Source organism: Neopelma chrysocephalum, unplaced genomic scaffold (assembly GCF_003984885.1).
Source record: "Neopelma chrysocephalum unplaced genomic scaffold, ASM398488v2 Primary Assembly neopelma1_62, whole genome shotgun sequence".
Taxonomy (NCBI): Eukaryota; Metazoa; Chordata; class Aves; order Passeriformes; family Pipridae; genus Neopelma; species Neopelma chrysocephalum.
The window spans coordinates 4,448,800-4,469,041 of record NW_020897719.1 but is presented as its reverse complement, the minus strand read 5'-3'; the positions used below and the strand labels follow the sequence as shown (position 1 = coordinate 4,469,041).

Genomic DNA, 20,242 nt, shown 5'->3' with positions numbered 1-20,242 from the left:
AAAACACCTGTTTTAGGTGTTAAGGAGAAAGGACTTCATATTATCCTCTAGAAAACAATAGTTAATTTTATTGACAATTTTATTAGCCTACATAATATGCATACTTTTGAAAATTTTAACCCAAATTTTAGTAAAGACGCATAAAGTTTCAATGAATTGATAATCTAAGCTGTACTGAGAAGCCCAACTAGAATTCTGGTACAGTATGAATAAAAGACCAACCTTACTTTTAGTGTGGTAAACACTACGATAATTCACTACACAGAACTGCATTGTCAGAGGTTAAGATACATGCAGTTTTCAGTCCCGTGTTTTTCTCATACTTTTCGGTATTTTCGTTTCTCCATATGCTATAATCAGTAAAACAAACAAATAGAGTAAACAATGCAAGATTTCACTGATGACATATACAGAGAAGTTTTCTTCTTGGAGAAACTACAGTTATATAGTATATCTACTATAACTTTCTACTTTAACTGCAACTGAGATGATTCATTCCCCATTTTTCTTAAATTCTCTGAATTTTCCTAACAACAATACATAGCAAGATTTTGAAGATGAAAGCTGTTTATTAAATTGAAAACAGGGGAGAAGTAATGTCTACTGGAAGTTTATATTGCCCCTCTTACAGATGCACTTCCAAAAGTTTTTGACTGCATGATTATTTTTCCCTAATCAAACTTCTCTTAAGCAGAGATGGACTGTTCCCCTAAGCATAATCACATAGCACTGTTTTTGTCCTTGTGTTTCAAGTATGTAAGAAAAAAACTTCCCATTTGAGAAGCAACGTCCATTTCTACTGTTGCGTGCACCGCTTTCATGCATGTAGTAGTAAATACTTTCATGATGAACTAAATTGTCTACAAAACTATGACTTCATAGTAAATAAAAGTATACTTAGGGTGATAACCACCTGCTTACAATGTAAAAGATCAAAATTTGGAAACCTTCATTTTAAACACCTTTAGCACCACCTTCTGGTCATACAACTACACATGGTACAAGTTTACATTAACTTTTTTCTGGGATCGCTACAGTGAATTAAAAATGCTGGCATATCTACTGGCAAATGTAATTTACAGCAAATCGTATCAAGTCAAGGATCTCTCAGAACTAAGAAAAATTAAAACAATCAAGCACGCTTGACATTCCAAGAACTCCAAGTCTTACAGTGAATGACATTTAAAAAATAGTTATATTCTATTTTAAACAGCGTACTTTGAGAAGATTATTACAATTACAGGAAAAAATTTGAAAAATACACATGAATTTGAAACAGGATTAAAATTAAAATACTTAAGTCCTCAGAAAATGCAATAAAGCCAACACACATACCTTGAAATGTTTTCTTCTAATACGCGTCATATTCATTAACATGACTCCAGAATTAATTCCAGTTACTCCATAATACGGATGTCTAGCAAAGCGATTATACCACCCAATACGAGGCTCTTCATGTTCTGGTGCCATTGCAGCAATTTGTGTGGAGTTGAACTTTCCCAGAAAAGACCAAATATCATCAACAGGCCTCAAAAACAGGATGTCGGTATCAACATACAGTAGTGAATCCACATTTTTGAGGATTAACTGTGAGAGAAAGAAATTTAAAACCAAACTTTTTAGTTTTATTGAACTTCTCTTCATAAAACAGAAGTTGCTGCCATTACACAATTTTGTCATATGCAAATAAATTCATTTTAGGCTGACAGTTTGCAGTCAATAAATTTGCCATCACTCCTCTCATTTTAAAGAATTTTTGTAAAGGGAAACAGAGGTTTCATACAGAACAGTAATGCAAAGGCACTCAGTCTACATTTTATATGCCAGGGCTCCTCAGGAGTAGGTTTGCAGGCCAGGTGAAACATTAACAGGAGCTCCTATCTTGCTCCTGTTCCCTTGCTTTCCCATGCAGATAATTAAACAAGGGAGAGATGTAAAAGCCCCTGAAGAGACAGTGTTTGGGAGACAGCTGCTACTGCTCTAATTCATCAAACCTGAAGAATGATTTCTGAAGTGTCTTAGACGAGCAAAATAAAAAAAGGCTGCACAAAACACTGGCAACAATAGCCCATTTCTTGTTTCATTTTCTCTAATACTTCTCAGACCCACACATGCAGGAAACTTTCCAAACAAATGAGCAGATGAGGCGTGATAAATCCTTCTTACCTCTGAGAGGATGACATGACCTATACCTCTCTCTGAGGATACTGTGCATAACACAGCAAGTGAGAAAAGGACTTTTATTCCATAGGGTATTAGTGCCACAGAAGGTGGTTAAATTCACAGGATTTTTTAGGATGTCATAAAAGTAACTTTCAGGAGTAGTAGTAGTCCTTCATTTTAAACCAAGCAGATATCAGATTAACAAGGACAGCTTGATCCTTCATAAACAGACTTCATTGTCCTATTACAGAGTAACTTACCGGCAAAAATAGCCTTTGTGAAGCACACGGTTTAAACAATTTCTTCCATTCTGTCGCACTCTCAGTTGGAAATGTTATTGGATATAACGTGTAATTAACTTTTCCTTCATAGGGGAATTCATCAAGCTATGTGAAAAGAAGAAATCACAGAAATTACTTCAGTTCAATTCTATTACAAAAAATAAATCAATCCCCCATTCAAACTGATAATTGAACACAACTACAACATCTCTTTTTCATAACAGAAATGCTTCTTGAACTACAAGAATCTGTCAGCTAATCAAAATAATCGAAAAAAAAGGGCACCTGCAGGCCACTATGAAGAAAACACATCATATCACATCATATGCAAAAGGAAGAGGAAGTAAAATAAATTAGCATTTACAAAAAGTAAGTACATTAAATAAAACTCTTCCCTTCAACTAGTTTCCACAGGAGAAATAACAGGAAGTCTTTCTAAATTTAAAATAACTTAGTCCATTTTTGCCAGTTACTGTTTGCATAACATTAGCATATACACATAAGCATGTATAACATACTCATGTCACAGTTAATATGACATTTTAAGCACAAAAATAATAAAACCTTCCACAGTTATATCCTAGTCAGCTTCTAAAACTGTTACTACAGTCATAATGTTATATTCATTAACTACAATTTACTAAAATCAGACATAACCAAATCTACCATTTTCAAAAATGGGTCTTTCAGTTTGTCTCAACAATTCAAGGCTGACTCATGCTGTAAGCAGAGGGACAAAAAAGGACAGATCTCTAATTTTTTCTTGTAAAGCCAACTTTAAGTAAGCTCACACAAGATTGTAGATAACTGGTTTGCATTCAGAACATAGGTTTGTATTTAACAGATTTAAAGTGACAAATAAGGAAGATTTGGTCTATCTCTAGGAGGAACTTTGATATCAGCAACTGGCACTCTTCCACAGGAAAAAAACCTCAGAAATCTCCATTCAACATTACAAATGCCTTATCTTATTTCTAGACCCCTGCATTTCTGTCACTGTATGACAACTACTACCCAAGTAGAGAAATTGCAATATATTACTCAAATTGTGCTACAAATTGATTGAATTCATTCTTCGAATACTTACTATGTCTTTGAAACGCTCATGTAATTGGTCCTCAGCAAAAATATGAAAGTGGAGAGGTCTGATGCTGAAAATAATGGCTGATCTCAACATAGTAACAGTCTCCTCCAGTCTTTCACCACAGGCCACCACTGCTAGATGCATTTTCTCAGAAGGATGTGTTTTCATATAATCATATCTGATACAAAAATATTTTTCATTTGACATTATTTCTAGCACACACTTAAAGAAAAGCACTACTATTTCCCGCAGGAAGTAACTTAACAAAATACCCTTTATCATACTTAAACCAGCAAAATATAACTCAAACAGAACATGCAAACTACAGGATTATACCTCATATAGATTACGTTAACCTCAACCATTCTCGTATTCACTCCCGCTATCCCAGTCTACAAGGGAAAACCAGGTATAGAAGAGCTATATAGAGAAACTACACAAACATTTACTTTCTTAGTAACCTTACTGTCCATTAATAGCAGGGAATTTCATCAAAATAGCTATTTCAAAGGAAAGACTACATGAAGTTACATTGAAATGTGTAAGGGTGATAGCACATTCAGTCTATACATGAGTTAATTTTTTTTCCCTTTCCCTGGGCTAAATACAGACATAGATAAAAATGACAAATACAGCAGAGTTAAACTCAATAACGGAAGTGAGATAACCCCTACTTTCAGGAAGTTCTGTTAAGAACATTTTTGACTGATCTAGGCGTTTTATCCATTTTCTGCTCCAGTAAGTTCTTCTTTGCCAAACCCATGCTTCAGGACTTCACCTAAGCACTGACAAAACACAAAAAGTTTTCTCCTATACTTTCATCTTCCAGGAGTATAACTTGGGTTGGAAGAGGCAGCAGACTAATAGCTCAGATGGCTTTGTATTCTGGAATGCCCTCGTGCTCCCAGTGGTTCTGGAAAATCCCTCAGGTACACTGACCACATGCATTGTCCATGTCCTTGAGGCTAAATCACTGCAAGGTGTGGGGACTGGGAAATCCTTTACTCCTGAAGATACCTGTGCAACAGTTATGGTGCAAAATGCTTGGAATGTCTTTTGCAGTGTACATTTTGAAGTTATTTCATTACTTTAATACAATAGGCTAAAATTATCATCAGGTAAATATCATTAACTTGGTGGTAAACAGAGGGCATACTAAACCTAAAACCATATTTTCCTGGATTTCATATATTTAATTATTCAGAAAAGCTTTCAAAGACTTTAAACATACATCAACTCAAAGGCCATCTTCAAAACAATATGCATTGAGCTATTTGCACAGACTATGGGAAGAGGGAGGCTAACAGAACTAAGAGTATCTGAAGGTTTAAATTACAAGTTTAATGCCAAATTATGCAGACAAAACCAATACTGAAGTTAGAAAATACTTTCCTAAACTAGTAACAATAGAGAAATGCTTGACAAACCACCCATTCTTAGAAACTTGTCAAAGACAGAGACACTTCAAAACAGAAATTAACAGATGTGACTCTTACCACAATCTCCATCCAATTTATGTAACTGTGTAGATACATATAAGTTTTCCTTTAAATCGACAATAGATAGTATGTAAATATGCCTTTTTTTCTTTAAGGCACAGAAGAGCAACACACATTATTTTCAGTTACGTAAGGCAAAATATAGGCAAAGTTATCACTGCAAAACTGCTGAATTTTAGTGTCATAAATAATTGCTATATTTAAAAAACATTCTGAGGTTTGAAAGAATTTAACGTTATGGAACAAAAAAAATACAATATTCCAGGGATTTAAGATTAATAAAATTTTAATTAAAACATGCAGCCTTAAGTCAAGGCTTGGGGTATTATTAAAAATCCCATGGATGAAAGACCTCATAGGTCAGATTCAGATCCAAAACAGGGGACATAAATGAAGATGCTAACATATGAGACTGTGTCCAAAGTCTCATTAAAGCCAACAGAGATCTAGTGAGCAGGTTATGGAGTATAGACAGTAATTCATCTTATTTCAAAGTAAACACCTAAGTGCCACGGTCCGAGGGGGGATGGGGCCGTGACACAGCACGGATGGGTCCGGAGACAAGGTAGAGGTACAAATGGAATACTTTATTGAGGTGTGTCGGGGTTTTACGAGTTTCAGGTGGGGAAAAAGCTAGAACATGGGGTGGAGCATGAGACAGACAAACGGGGGAACAAATCGGGGTAGGGACACAGGCAAAGGGGGAGGAACGTGGGAGAAACCGGGGAAGGAAAGGGCAAATGGTAACTGTCTCCTCTCTGCAGCTTCTTCAGCCTATCAGAGAGGGGAGCGGGGAAGCAGGCAGCAGGCAAAACTCGTGGCAAGCCCGGGCATGCCCAGGCTGTGCACTGTGTAGTGTGGGTACAATGCAATATACATATCTGAAACCACATAATAACCGTAAAGTCCATATAATAAAGTCCTGTCAATTGCTGTATGTCTTTCTCCACGCCTGGAACCATTCCCATCCTGAATCTTGCTCCTTCACACCTAAGGCTTGAATCAATTTTTAACATAGGTGTAGTGCCATTTAATAAGCTCTAGAATATCACACCTGATCTCCAGGTGCCATTCCAGAAGGAATGTTTCAAAGATGATAGTGTATCTACTAGTCCTAATGAGATTTCTAGGATACCCAAGTGCTCCTCGATTAACACCAACCATTTACTTCTCAGCAACCAAATGGCTAGTCACCTAGATCACCCTTTATGCTCTTTCAATTCTAATGACTGTTTAAGACCTACTTGACATAGACACCAATATGCAGACACCTATATTCAGATGGTTTAATCTGCAGACTAAAACCTTTTGTAAGTCTTGCAGCAAAATCTGAAAAATTAGTTTAGATTAACACACAAAACATCCTGAAATGTAACCAAGGCATGCGCATTCAGAGTTTTATACATACAGCTAATTTAAACATTACACCATGTAGTAAGTAGTAACGTAAAAAACACAATGCAAGCTGAATATGATGAGGGCAGTTGAAACCCACAAGTAAGTACACTGCTACAGTGTGAACAAGCTGCAAGTAGCAGATTAGCCTCATCACTAATCCACTGACAAGGGAATTACAATAATTAAGCCCTGAAGTCATGAAAGCCTACAGTGATATTACAAGGTCATGTTATAAATAAGGGCAAAATGAACACAAACTGCATAGCTGCAAGCCAAGCTCCTGAACCACACATAACACATGGCTTTCCATGAATAAGGTATGACAAAGATTATGCCAAAGCAATTCTAAATGTACTGAGATTCAAAGACTGTATTTTATTATTTCTACATCTAGTGATATCTGTGAATAAAAGAACATTTCAAACCACACAACAAAAAAATGACTGATTGTATTAAAATGCTTTTACAGTTGCTTTGTTCATACAATCTCTGCTATATGAATTTCTGACTCAATTTTTTAAATCTGTGCTTAAAAATAATTCTTAAAGGCAAAAAAAAAATTAGAAAGAACTAAAAACAACTGAATTTCAGCGTGTACAACACGGGGAACAGCTGGACTCAAATCCATAAGTTCACAACAAAGTTTTATCCCTGAAGCAGATGGAGCAAGAAACTTGGAAAGAACAGGCCGCCATTCCCTCTGGGGACTGTCCACTACGAAGGGATTGAGACATATTAGATCTCAGAAATATATTAAGGCAGAAGTTATGAGACTCCAGAATTGTGGTTCTTACTGCAGACTCCTTTAGTGAGAAGAGACATTCTTTAGCGATTATAAGTTGCATTTGACTTCCCTGCATAGAGACCACTGAGAACTACAGCCTCCTTTTCAGTAACCAGGCCTCAGTGCTGCTCCTCTCCGTGCATATACACCTCCCTGCACTCCCAGAGGGAAAGCCTATCCTCCATCCAAAGACACTAACTACTTACCTCTAACCCTCAGCTGAGTCTTTCATCACTTTTTCCTCTTCCCGACACTAGAGGCAGCATAAAATGTAAATTGTCCAGCAGAGCTTATCAACTTGAGCTCTATAGTCTCACCTTTAATATGAACATGTCACACCCACAGAGACAATTATCTATCCTATGACTTGTCTCACTCCCTTCTTTAATATTATGTCTACATGGCTTTGGTCTTTCCCCTAATTCCTTTCAAAATTATCTGCCTTCAACTGCTCCCTTCTCTACTTCTCCTTTCTGAATTTTCCAGCCTCTGTAACCCTTCTCCCCATCTTTCTCCACTGCGGTTAGGCATGCAACTACCTCACCAGTATCCTGGGAAAGGAGAAACATGTTCATTTAGACATCCTGGTATCTGATATGACCAAGTGACATAAGATCTTTTAGCAATAAAATTTTCTTAGCAGTTCAGTAGCTGACTTGACAATGAGCAAAATAAAATTTATTTTACAAGAACAGTAACTTTTCTGAACCTGAGACAGTTTGGTATCAGAGTATCACAGCTCTGATATGAACCCTTATTGAACTTCAAATACAGGTTCTGAAAGGGTTAAGACACTTTCAAAAGTGAGATACTTTCAAAAAAAATTGTTGAGAGGCAATGTGGAAAAGACAAAAAATACAAATATAGATTTTTATATGCACATTTCTAATTACTAATAGCCTGTTCTTTTGGTATGGGAGAACTTAGTGGAGAAGCCAGAAAAAGCAACAATAGACTGAAATACAAAGTGTATTTTAGTAAGTATTTTGGATAGACTAACAAAGAAAACTTGACAGCCCTACTTCCTAGAGAAAAAAAAGATCTCCAGTAATGTGGGAGTCCTAGCTCCTGAAGGGAAAGAAAAACTTCTGATAACAAAAATGCAAAAGAAAGAATGCAGCTGTAACCCAATAGAAGATACTGACCTGGATCCATGACAGGATTTCAGTCTCTAGGGACAAGTAAGAGAACTTTATTTGTCTGAGGGTGCTAAGTACACGAGGGGTAGGGATAGTAAAAATAAATGAAATAAAGCACTTGAGACAGAGGTCCACGCATACTCAATGTGTTTAGAAAACATTTAAAACAATCTACTTGGACACTGTGAGAACAAAACCATATACTTTAAAACAAGCTGCTCAGCAGCAGCAGAAAGCGAGGTACAAGCCTTGCCCTGAAGTATTTCTGTGTCAAGTGTAGACCTTCATTCTATACTGATTAATTCTGCTGTGGGGTTAATAACCTCTGAGAGGAACATAGCTGGATATGCTCAATAAACCTGCTACAAGGTTTTCCAGAGCCTGTCTGTCAAGACATTGCCTGCTATTTAAAGATGTTTACCATGATGCATTGTATATTAAATTAGCTTTTCTAGGTCAATTACAATTATGAAGCTATAATTTGGTAGTAAGCTACAAAGGTATGTTTTGACAGGTTACTCTTCTAGAACCTTCACTGCATCCCAGCTGGACTTCTTGGAAAAAATAAACAACTCAAATTTTATTGTCACTAAAATACTCACCAGCTCCACAAAAATCTTAGCTCTGCCCTCCAAACTTGACACAAGGTACCACAGTGGAGGTCACTTGCATTTTTTTAAGGAAGGGTTCTCCTGTTCTCACATAACACATGAAGAATATAGGTGAGAGGGTACCAAACCCTCAGGAATACCTAGTATACAACTGAATCTGATTTGTGATCATTAAGCCTATCCCAATCCCATTCTGCTTTAGTGAGGTCACAGTACATCAGCTGCTTCTGCTGCCTTCCAGGCTCCATACCTTCCAGAGCAGCCACATTGTTACAGGATGACCTGGTGTCCAGGGTTAAGGACACCTGGGTACCTTCAAAGAAGTGTCAGTGCGAACAGGGCAATTTTTTTCCCTTTTTTTAAGCTACATTCAAGTATAGACACACTGTTATTATGTAAAGGCACAAAGTAGCCACAGTCCACCTTACTTCTTTGTTACAAACTTCGTGCACTAGGGTTCCTGTTTTCCTCATGTGCTGATGTACTATCAAGAACATGCCTAGGGGTCAAAGTGATGCTCCCTGCACAAAGAGTGGTAATCAAGCTGTCCTCTCCTATTGCCTTAACATGTCTGGGGGAGCCAAGGAAGGAAAGGTGAGCATCCAGAGCAGAGTTGTATGAAGAACTGAAGCAATAAATTGACCTCAGTTGTCCTTTTAAATTTTACTCTGGTCCATTCATTGAGGAGTTACCATTTCGAATCTAATTGCATGAGTTTTGAACTATGTAAAAATACTTGCCACTTTCTGAGAAAATTGCCATCATCCTAACTTGCACCTCTAGTTTTTATGTCCCCCACTGTGTTACACACCAGTAATACAAAAAAGTAAGAATTATTTTGTAGGTTACACAAAACATTTTAAAAATTATTCTACAACAAAGCAAGTTTTCCTACACTTGTTCTGAAAAAGCTACAGCAGGCTTGCTTTTCTTTGATCTTTTTTCTGAATCATCTATAACATGTGAGGTATCCAGCATTCAGCTTCCTAAACGAGGTCGCTTAAATAAAGTCTCTCAGTCCTTCCATAACACCATTAAACAATGTTTCCTTGATATTGTCAGGCTCAGCTGTGTTAAAGTTGTTTACACTTACTAAAAGAACAAACAGAAGCCTCCTGCAAATGTGTTTTCTTCTTCGGTATAAAGAGCCCATCACATTATCAGTGCAAATATTTTACCCATAGAGGTGTTTTCTACAATTAGCATGGAAGTAAGAAGGTAGCAAAGCCTACACTGATTAAAATGCATTCCCACACTTATGGGAAGTAGGATGATTAAATCATTCCCACACTTATTAGAAGTAGGATGAAGGTAACTACAGACATTATCTGGAGTTTAAAGTGATGAAAATTCTAGTTTTTTACTTAGCTTAACTTCCTACTACTGTGCTGAATTAAAACATGTCATAGTCAGAGCTTATTTTGTAAAAGTATGCTAATGATACCACTGTATATGACATCCAAATGTAATCTATTCAATTGCCAACTCAGTAGATTAGGTTTGAAGTTTAAAATTATTAATATATTTTAACTGACTATAAAAGTATGAAATCTTATCCTCTGATGAGCTAGCTGGTTTAGAGAAGTCCCTTTTTTCAGGACTATCACAATTCATCTCACTATATCCACACGACAAGAACTTCAATATACTCAAAAATTAGTAAAACTTCCTTTTTTAGTAAGCAACGCAAGTTAAAACCCACTTAGAGTCAACATGCAACAACTGAAATCAGGCTGGTCAGATAGCCATAGTAATAACCCTAAGAATTTCTTCTTAATTAGTCCCAGTAGGAAATAAGCAGCCATTCCAGCTAGATGACACTGAACATCTTGAAAGGTGAGATATGCATCATCTAGACCATGCAAAACTTGAGCCTGTTACCTTTATCAGCATTTTTAAAATTTTGATAAAATCCATATCACTGTATGTAAAAGCGATCTCATGCTTCCTGTGTCAATGTGAAAGCTAACAAATACTCTGTGTCAGAAGCACAGCACAAGACATTCTCTCTCAATATTAAGTTGATAATCAGAATGGTGGTAAAAAATATGGGGGCAGAATAGCTACAAAATTCTTCTCACATACAGAATAAGCAATTGATCTTATACTGATTAACTCAGAGACAAGATCCTTATTATCCATTATTAGAATCAGCACCTGCTCAGAGCTCATTGATTTCAAATGATCTTGAACTATCACATGAGTTATACTGAAGTCTATATATACACCTTTCTCCTAAAAATTGTCCAGATTCCTCTATATGTCTCCAACACTTCTAGCATATGTACTTGAATCCTACAAATCCATAGAACATTAGTTTTCACTTTATACACCTGGAGCTACTCAGAGCAAATGACGTAGCAAGCATTTCAAAAATGTCTGTGCCAAGTTCTTTCTCTCATGGACTAACAAATCCCCGTGGTTCTGATATCCAGGAAAAAAAAGGTCACTGGAATTTCAAGTTAGAAACAGAGAGATAACAAGCTAAGTTTTTTTGACAAAAAGGCTTAAAAATCAAAAAGCTGAAGAACTACCTCCCAACATATTAAGAACTTCATTGGAAAATGGAAAGGAGACATTCTAACACTGACATAGATTTTATGACTGTACTATTGGCAAAGATATTCTAGCTGTATGATCTGCTTTTCTAAACAAAACTCATTTGGTTAATTTATTGAAACAGCAAGAATAGAACATTAGAAACTCCATTCACAAACTGATTTATGATCTGGTTAAACAGTGCTGTTCTCTTCTCATGGATGAAATCAGGCCAAATAGATTAAAGATATGTGCTAGTGCATTTCAGTGACCAAGCTCTGCCATTTCTATTACAAGGAAATTCATTGGGATTCCCATTATCTTGTTGGCATGTTTATAGGCAGTGGAGTTAGCTATCCTAGATTTCAATCAGATATGTAACTTTCAGGTTTTTCTCATATCCCCCTCCCTATCATAGTCTCTTCATAGTCCAGCTTTATTCTGTACCTCACTACAACAATCACACCTATGATGAACACAAAGGTTTAGTCAACCCAGGATGAAATTATTTGGAATAAAGACATTATTATGGTAGGACAATCATTTCATTTCAAAAGATACCCGATCTAGAACCACACTGTTGACTCTTTACAGACAAAGCTTTCAAGAGGTTTTATCTTCATGAACAATCTTCTAGTGGCCCTTCACATACAATCTCAGAAAAAAAAATGCTAGACTTCATTTGCTGTGGTTAATAAACTTGTATGCAAGTAAGTTCATTCCTCTTCCTCCAAAAATCCTACTGCAAACCTGAGAACAACTACTAAGTATCACATTTGAAGTACCTCTCAGCTTCTCAGTGCACCTAGTACAATGCACATTCTTTGTTTGAGAGTTAAACAAAACTCTTTCTCCTTCTCTCTGCCATCTTTCCCACTTCTTCTCTTACACAAACTCACGGCACCTCTCCAAAATCAACTGAACTCATTAAGCAGAGTAAGAATAAGTTTGGGATAAGCATGCTGGCCCACTGAAGTTAGAGCATCTCACTGAGGAATTCAAGAAGCACCAGAGTCAGCACAATATATGGGGATTAATTTAATAGTAATATATTGATAGAATAATCCAATTCAATCTGAAATTATTAATCTGAACACCACACCCCCTTTACTCATTTAAGTAGCTTTTTTTCTTTCAATTTCAAAATGAAACGTTGAACACAAAATTCTACAAATATTACGGGTTCGCCATAGCAATTGTTTCATCATGAAAGCGGACTCATACAGTAATGTCATATCAATGCACACTTTGACTTGTCTTCACAGCCACATATGGCATTCTTAGTAGGAGAATACAAGTTACAGCTTAAGGTATGTGTAAATAAACTGCATGGGGTCTTCCACTTCTGGTTCCAAGGTCCCACTTGCCTCAAGCCTGACAGAAAATCCAGAAAGGAAGTTTTCTACTATTTTAGTGCATTACATTGAATGTATTGTGGAGAGTTCATGGACATCATCATGGTCAATAGGGACAGAAGACAGCAAGGCCCTGTCCTCTTTCAGCAACACACAAGAGTTAGACTGGCTCAGATGTCCAAGGATTAAACAAAGCTTACAATCACATCCTGCCCCTCCATTAAGCATAAGATAAGCCCCTACACGCTCAACCACAACAGCACTGACATTTGATTTACCCCACTATGCTAAACGTCATAAAGCCAAACTCCCAAAAGCTAACCTTTGAGGAAAAAAGAAGTTAATTAAGTCCATTCAGACAGCTAAATCTGCCTAACAAAGTCAGGTGAATCACTATGGATTGACACACTGGCTACCAAGGGCAGTGAGAAAAACTCAGCAGTCCCAAATTACAGGTACAGTTCACTAACAGACTAAAAATCAATCTAAGCCAACTCTTTAAGGAACTTCTTGGCAACTGATGATCTTAAAAAGCACTGACAACACACAAGCAGAGAAGAATATGGGAATAGGGGATCTAAAGTCTTTCCCACAATCAAAATTTTCAAAAACACATTGTCTTGTGAAGCTAAACTCTTTTCCCCTTTGCTTCCCCAGAAATATTCAAGCTTCATACTAAGAAGAAAAGGTAAATCTGCTGATCTGAAAGGATTATCAGCAAAATTTTAAATATAAGAAAAACTGACTTAAATTTTAGTTATATACTGAAGAGAGCTATGCAGGTTAGAGAATGTCAGGGAGCTTATTTCTTTTCAAGCTACTTCTCTAATCTGGCAGCCTAAAGCATATGAACCATCACATCAAGACATTTAACCTTATTTTCAAAGATGCAACTTTAAGAACACAGTCTATGCGTTAACATACTGTATCTTAAAGAACATTCTAAAATGTTGTTTCAGTGCTTTTGGATGAAGTACCCTCCTCAAATTATATAAAATATGTAACTTAAAAAAAAATCTGAACTTAACTACTAAGCATATCTGCCATTTTTAATTGCAAGTTACATCATGGGTATTACTGTGCAAGTTTTATTTTAGGAAAATAATTTACCATTAACTTTTCAGACTATATTCAGACAGGCTTTTAACGGATGTTAGCAAGTTTCTATTTAATGAAGCAACACAACTGAAAAAAATTTACTCTGTAGTAACACTTGGGTCTACAATTTTAAAACATAATGTAACAGGAAAAACCCAGCTAAAGGAAACCACAATATCAGCAGGTGAAATGCATGTGAAGCAATCAAAATATTTTGCTTTGTCAATCTTGCTAAAAAGCAGCTACACCTGTCTGCAATCAAATAATAAAGTACTATTTAATAACAGATCCTACCTAAAAGCAGCTTCCCAAAAGCAGTTCATTCCACAAACATCAGAGGGCAGCATCCAATAGGAATTCCAGAAAGATACAGACAAATTCTTACACCTAACAGAATAAGACAAAAATAACCTATATAAATGTTACTGATTTTATGGCAAAGTTAAATGGATTATTTTCTAGCTCAAATACAACTTGAATAGTTATTTACTTGACAGAAAACTGGCTGTGCAATGCAACTTGAATACAAAGGAGGAGGTACTAGGTACCAACTAGGAGGATTTTTTAAGGAAGACTTGTCCCAACCTTTAGCCTTTCCTCTTCACATATTTTCACAGAGAAAAAAACAGAGGGGCTGTGATTTTTGAGGGTCCTTCTCTGTTCTCAGCTTAAATTAAGTCCCATAGGTAACAGAGCAAATTGCAACACTTACTGCTAGAAACAACTCCTTCACCTCTTCAACATCTTTGTCTACTCAAAGCAGAGGAGCAACCATATCTTTTCATTTTCAAAGTTACATGTCCATTTAACACAATTCCTATTCCTCCATGACTCTATTCAGTGCAATCCTACAAGTCTGATTTTTAATAAAAAATAGGGCTTTGCAGCACCAAGGAATTCCACTGTTTCAGAACAAAAGGTTAATGCAGTACAGAAATAATCACCACATTTGGCAAGTTTTTCCTCCATACTAATAGCAAGACTAATAATTTATTGACTTGCACTACACTAACAACTAAAAAAGCATGTTTTACTAGTTCACCACTACATTTATGCAACAGCAATTATAGGAAATATTTAAAAATACAAACAGCAGCATATTGACAAAGGTTCTGGTGAGAAAATCAACATCAAGATTGCAGATCTGCAATGAGCAAGCAGAATATTGTAAAGCAAGGGAATATAGAAATGCAGCAGCCTTGCCTCCATCACACTACTGAGGTGGACAACTCCTAACATCTACCATTGTCAAAAATATAAAAATGAAGAAATATGAAATTTCAAAAATCACTGGTGTCCCAGACATTGATCTGTTTGCTAATTCAAAGTATCTCTCCTTTAAGCAACGAGGCATTTCATAACTGCCTTTATCAGGTAATTTAGCTTCAACATCACCACATAGTAAAAATTTTACTACTGCAGACATAGAAAAGGTGTCTGTATTGTGACTTGAAAACTTTTCAGAACAAAAGGAAAATTTTAAATTATTGTGCAAATACATAGCAATGCACAAGTTGCAGTCATGAAGACTGAGGCCCTGTGCTCAGGTGAGTCAAGTTTTAACCATAAGGAATTCCACAACAATCAGCAGGAATCTCTTAATGAAGATCACAGTTTAAAGAATACTTTTTAATCCATGTGGCATCTTTTATACCACTGTAACTTCACACCAAATTTAGCAGAACGTCCAAATGGTGAGGGTTGCAGCCTTGAGTACTGTGTTCTTGTCAGTACTGCATTAACAACCCAGGTCTGATCAACTGCATGAATCAATCAAGAGAGACAGCCTGGTGTCTTTCCTACGGCGTAAGCCACAACATGCAGCAAAACAGGTAAGCAGCATTTTTTAGTTCCTTCCTGTTCATAAACACTCAGGAATAAGAATTTGGAATGATGAAATGCTCAATGCAACTCACAAATACACTAAGAATGTCTGATTCTTCTCAATAGCTTTTCCTGAACATTTGCAACAAAATCCCAAATTTGTCATGACATATTTTGTCACAGAGGCAATGACTTTTTTACACAGGAGACAGTAAAAGCAATGTTAGATATCTGACAGATGCCAAACTTTTTTACTGGAAAAATCTCAATAATGTTTCATTAATTTACAATATTTCTATGTAAAATAACATTTGCTAGTCAACTGCTTGACAAATTCAGCAGATTTTTAAAAAGAATTTTCAATTTAAAAGGATGAAACACTCAATGATTTGAAGTTTAACTCATATTTTGCAATTCTTAGACAGCTTCTGGACCAATTCTCAAGACACAAGAATAGCTGAGAAGCAGACTGGTGAAACTGCTGGTTAAGCTCTGATACAGACAAAACCAGCTGTGTACAGGCCAAGGAAAGAAGCAACTACCTGTCACGGCCACCCTCCTCTGCTAAGCTCATGGATATACTTTCTACAGTTATGCATGCACTATAATCCACTTAACTCTCCCCTTGCCAGGATAGTTAAGAGAGCAAGAGACTGATACAGTCAGATATCTGTGTCACACACAGCAAAACGGTGTGGCCAGCTGCAAAAATGCTAAATTACAGCACAATAGAAAAATGTTTCATTTGAATAGAGTCAAATTCATTGACCTCGCTAACATCACAGAACTGACAACAGATTGATTCCTTCTCTATTTCTCAAACTTGCCATTAGAATAGTACTTTTTTGGTCCTGAATAGATGAACATTATCTGCCTAACTGAAGTGGCAATATTGATAAAATTAACTGAAGGTTCACTTCTCAGTCTGCTAATTAACTCATCTGAAAGCACGTGGAAAAAGACCGACTCGAACGGATACTCCACAGACAGCGGATTACAGCACTATTTAATAACATCCTGTAGCAAGTATATGTTTATGTACTCTGGTTTTGATTTTGTTTTTTAATTTAATCTCATTTTTTTTCTTAGCCACCTTCTTCATCCATACTAGCAAAGAAAAAAAGGCTGACTACATATACTGCCTTTTGATTGATTTTGTATTTTCTGGAAGTAGAAACATCAATATGCTTTCATTTTTTTCAAGTTCAGATCCACTGCTCACTTAGCTATTATTTATGACAGTACTGACTATTCATTACTCCTTTTCTCACTCGAATGAATAATCAATAGGACAATTTACCTTCACTGCACAGCTAAAACCCAACCTTAATTTAGTTACTAAATTCTTAAAAGGTTTTTCAGCTGTTTATACCAATTTTCAAGATATAAGCCCTTAGATTTCAGTCCTCTTGTTCCACAGGCTAGATTAGCATTTGAAACAAACAAACTGATTACCCAAAAAGTTCCCCTGAACTATTATGCTTATTGGAGGATCATGCCTCAACCTGTAATTCTAGTTTCAATATGGTATTTCCTTTTCAATTATTTTCTACTTAAATGTGTCATCACTATTGCTAAATTCTTCCAGGTATGGTATTCCAAAGCCTTATTCAAAGCTTGCAGTTTTCATGTTTGCATGTTCTGAAAACTGACAGAAAATTCAACTTCCCCATCCCAGAGCATGATCGAGTTCTTTCTGCCCTTATGGGATATACTAAACCAGATTATTCAGAAAAAGAAAACCCTTCTTGGCTGAAGAGAAGAGAAAAACACTGCTGAGTGCATAAATGCCTTCAGAAGATAGTTAGACTTGCTTTGCTGAAGTGTATTTTAAAGCTGTCAGAGAAAACAGCTGAAGAAACCCCTTTATGAAAGTTACTATTAATGCATATAAAACATTAAACTTTAAGAAGGATTAGAAGGTTATCTGAACACAATTTTTTCTATAAGGTTATGGACCCTTCAGGATATTACACAATCACAAGACAGTCAGAAGTGGGCACATAACAGCCACGTGGCCATTGTGCTCAGTCTCCACTGAAGGAACAGCTGAAGTATAAAAACTGAATGACACCAATATATTCGCTAAGATGTGCATGTATCACACAAGTGAATGTAATGCAGTTTAATACTTTAGAATAATTGTAACATGCATCTAAGGGAATATTCAGTGGGGTATTTCTTAATTGCCACAGGACAGAATTTTTCCTTAAACAAAAGCCTTTTAGGGACTGTTCTAAGGGACTGACTTGCAACTAGATTTTGCATACACTGTTTGCACAAACAGCATGTTTCAATAACTTACAACAGGGGATGTTCTTCCCGAGCCTTCAGTTTGACAGCAGTCTACAGGTAAAGAAATCTCACAAAGGTGACAACAGACACTGATTTTGCAAGGAGATATGCCCCCATGACACTATACACAGGAATTATTTGTGGCACTTGAGACCTTTAGGAAAGAACTTTCTCAGTTTGCAAAACTTTTCTACTTTGCAACACAGGGCAGATTTATATCTCATCTGACATCACTGCAGCAAGAAGCTTCTTGCATATTGTTGGGGTTCTTCCCCACTCATATCTTTGATTTAAAAACTACACTTCAGTACAAGTTCTGAAACAGTACAGCTTTTAAAATGAACTTGGTTCTTCTTTTACTAACCAGGAGCATGATGCACCTGAAAGTCATTTCAATGTTTAGTAAAATTATTTAGATTATCATCTTTTATTGACTTAATAAAATTTTTCTTCCTGTAAACTGCATGTTTTCCTTAGTAAAACAAATATCATACATATGTTTTTCCTCACATTTCTATTAAAAACTGATTTATTAAACCAATAAAATCTTATATAAAACTGTTAAAGGTAACTCTTATTTCAGTTAGTGTTGCTTAGAACCAGTACATTTCAACTGTTCATGAGCTTTTAATCATGAACTAAAATGAGAAACAGTCATCCTCACATTTTTTTCAAGTCATAATCTGTATTAATTTGAACTAAAGCAAAAGCACAGGGAAAAAAAATTCTCTGAAGTAGTTACACCAGTCAAAAGCTGGGTTTCGCGTTTCAGCTGACTCCACCCCTAGTAACTAAGAATGCTGTTTTAATATTATTAATATTAAATTTAAATTATTTAATATTATTTTAATATTATTAAGTCAGAGCTTGTCATCCTACCATCCTCCATAGTTCCTTTGCACCAGCACTGACACTTTCATAATTACATGATGAAGCAATTCAAAGCGCTGAGCTGGCCAAAAACTAGGTGATTTTCAGGCAAGTCAACATGCCAGATCAACTCATTTGTGTGCTCAGACAAGCAAAAGCAGTGTAAGTAGTGGTGGATGCCAGAGCTTGTGCAGCATTAGGAAGGAGTGACCATCTCCAAACCATTAAACTCACATTCTTTTAAATTGCTTTAGAATGTAAGCAGCGCTAGAGGTAGGCTAGCCCAGCAAGGTCTGGCCCGAATTTCTCCTCCAGTTTCCGCAACAGATTCCTTGTCACTTCTCTTTTCCTGGCATTAGGATTCCCATTGCCACTGGTGAACAGTATTATGAAAATATAACCTAAAGGAAAACTACTAATTTTCATTCCATAATCTCACTCACTGCTTTACCGCATAAAAATTTCTGGTGAGAGGAGGCAGGGAACAGAACAATGTGACTCTGCAGAGTGCGAGATGCTCAGACTTATACCCCTTTAACTGCAGAACTGAACTCACCAGTCTCTGTGAGAAGACTGGCTGTATTAAGGTATCCCATAAAAAGTTTTGCTTCAATGAAGTTATATTTGATAACTCTATAGTTACCAAATTTCAGAGTTGAACGAACACCCTGAAATTTTCTTCGCTTGGAAAAAGGAAATGCACCGTCCCGCCCTGTCCTACCAGGAGCGGCCAGGGACGCGCTCTGAGCCGCGGGGACGCGCACGGGGGCGGCATTGGCCGACGGCAACGCCACTTCGGAAAGTTTGCCTGGTCTGTTCCAGGCTTCTCCAGCCGCTGTTCTCCGGTGTCCGGCCCGCGGGGCGCCGAGAGGGAGCGCACGGAGACACCGCCGCCCGCCCCGCCAGAGCGTCTCCCAGGCCCCGGCCAGCGAGGGGCGCCGCGGCCCCGCTCCGCCCGCGGCAGGGACGGCGCCCGGCGCTCCCGCCTCCCGGCCCGCCCCGCAGGAATGCTGGGGGAACCACCGCCCGTGCCTCCCCCGCCCGGCCCCGGCCCCCGCGCCCGGTACCTTCGGGCCCCCGCCTCGCCCCGGCCCGCGCTCCCCGCCTGCCGCCGGGCGCCGGGCGCGGCGGGGTCTCGGGCCTGCCGCTCCCGGCCGCCGCCGGGCTCCTGCTCCAGCGAGAGGGCGAGCTGGCTGAGGCCGTAGAGCAGCGAGCAGACGCCGCAGCCCAGACACAGCAGCGCCACCCGCGCGAGCCGCCGCATCCTCCGCCCGCCCGGCCCCGGCAGCGGCAGCGCCGCGCG

At 37.6% G+C, this 20,242-nt stretch overlaps 1 protein-coding gene across 2 annotated transcripts in view; it reads right to left on the bottom strand.

Moving 5' to 3' along the window:
• Window positions 1–20,242, bottom strand: part of GXYLT1 (glucoside xylosyltransferase 1) — a 46,678-nt gene that overhangs the window by 10,797 nt on the left and 15,639 nt on the right. The window contains exons 1-5 of one of the 2 annotated variants that reach the window (XM_027682139.1): window positions 20,007–20,203; window positions 14,245–14,337; window positions 3,532–3,706; window positions 2,424–2,549; window positions 1,336–1,587 (exon numbers count right to left, since the gene is read on the bottom strand). In XM_027682139.1, coding sequence (XP_027537940.1) covers window positions 1,336–1,587; window positions 2,424–2,549; window positions 3,532–3,706; window positions 14,245–14,337; window positions 20,007–20,203 — 843 coding nt within the window. Of the gene's footprint in view, window positions 1–1,335; window positions 1,588–2,423; window positions 2,550–3,531; window positions 3,707–14,244; window positions 14,338–20,006; window positions 20,204–20,242 lie in introns of those variants that run through there. The other variant, XM_027682140.1, reaches the window with a different exon arrangement.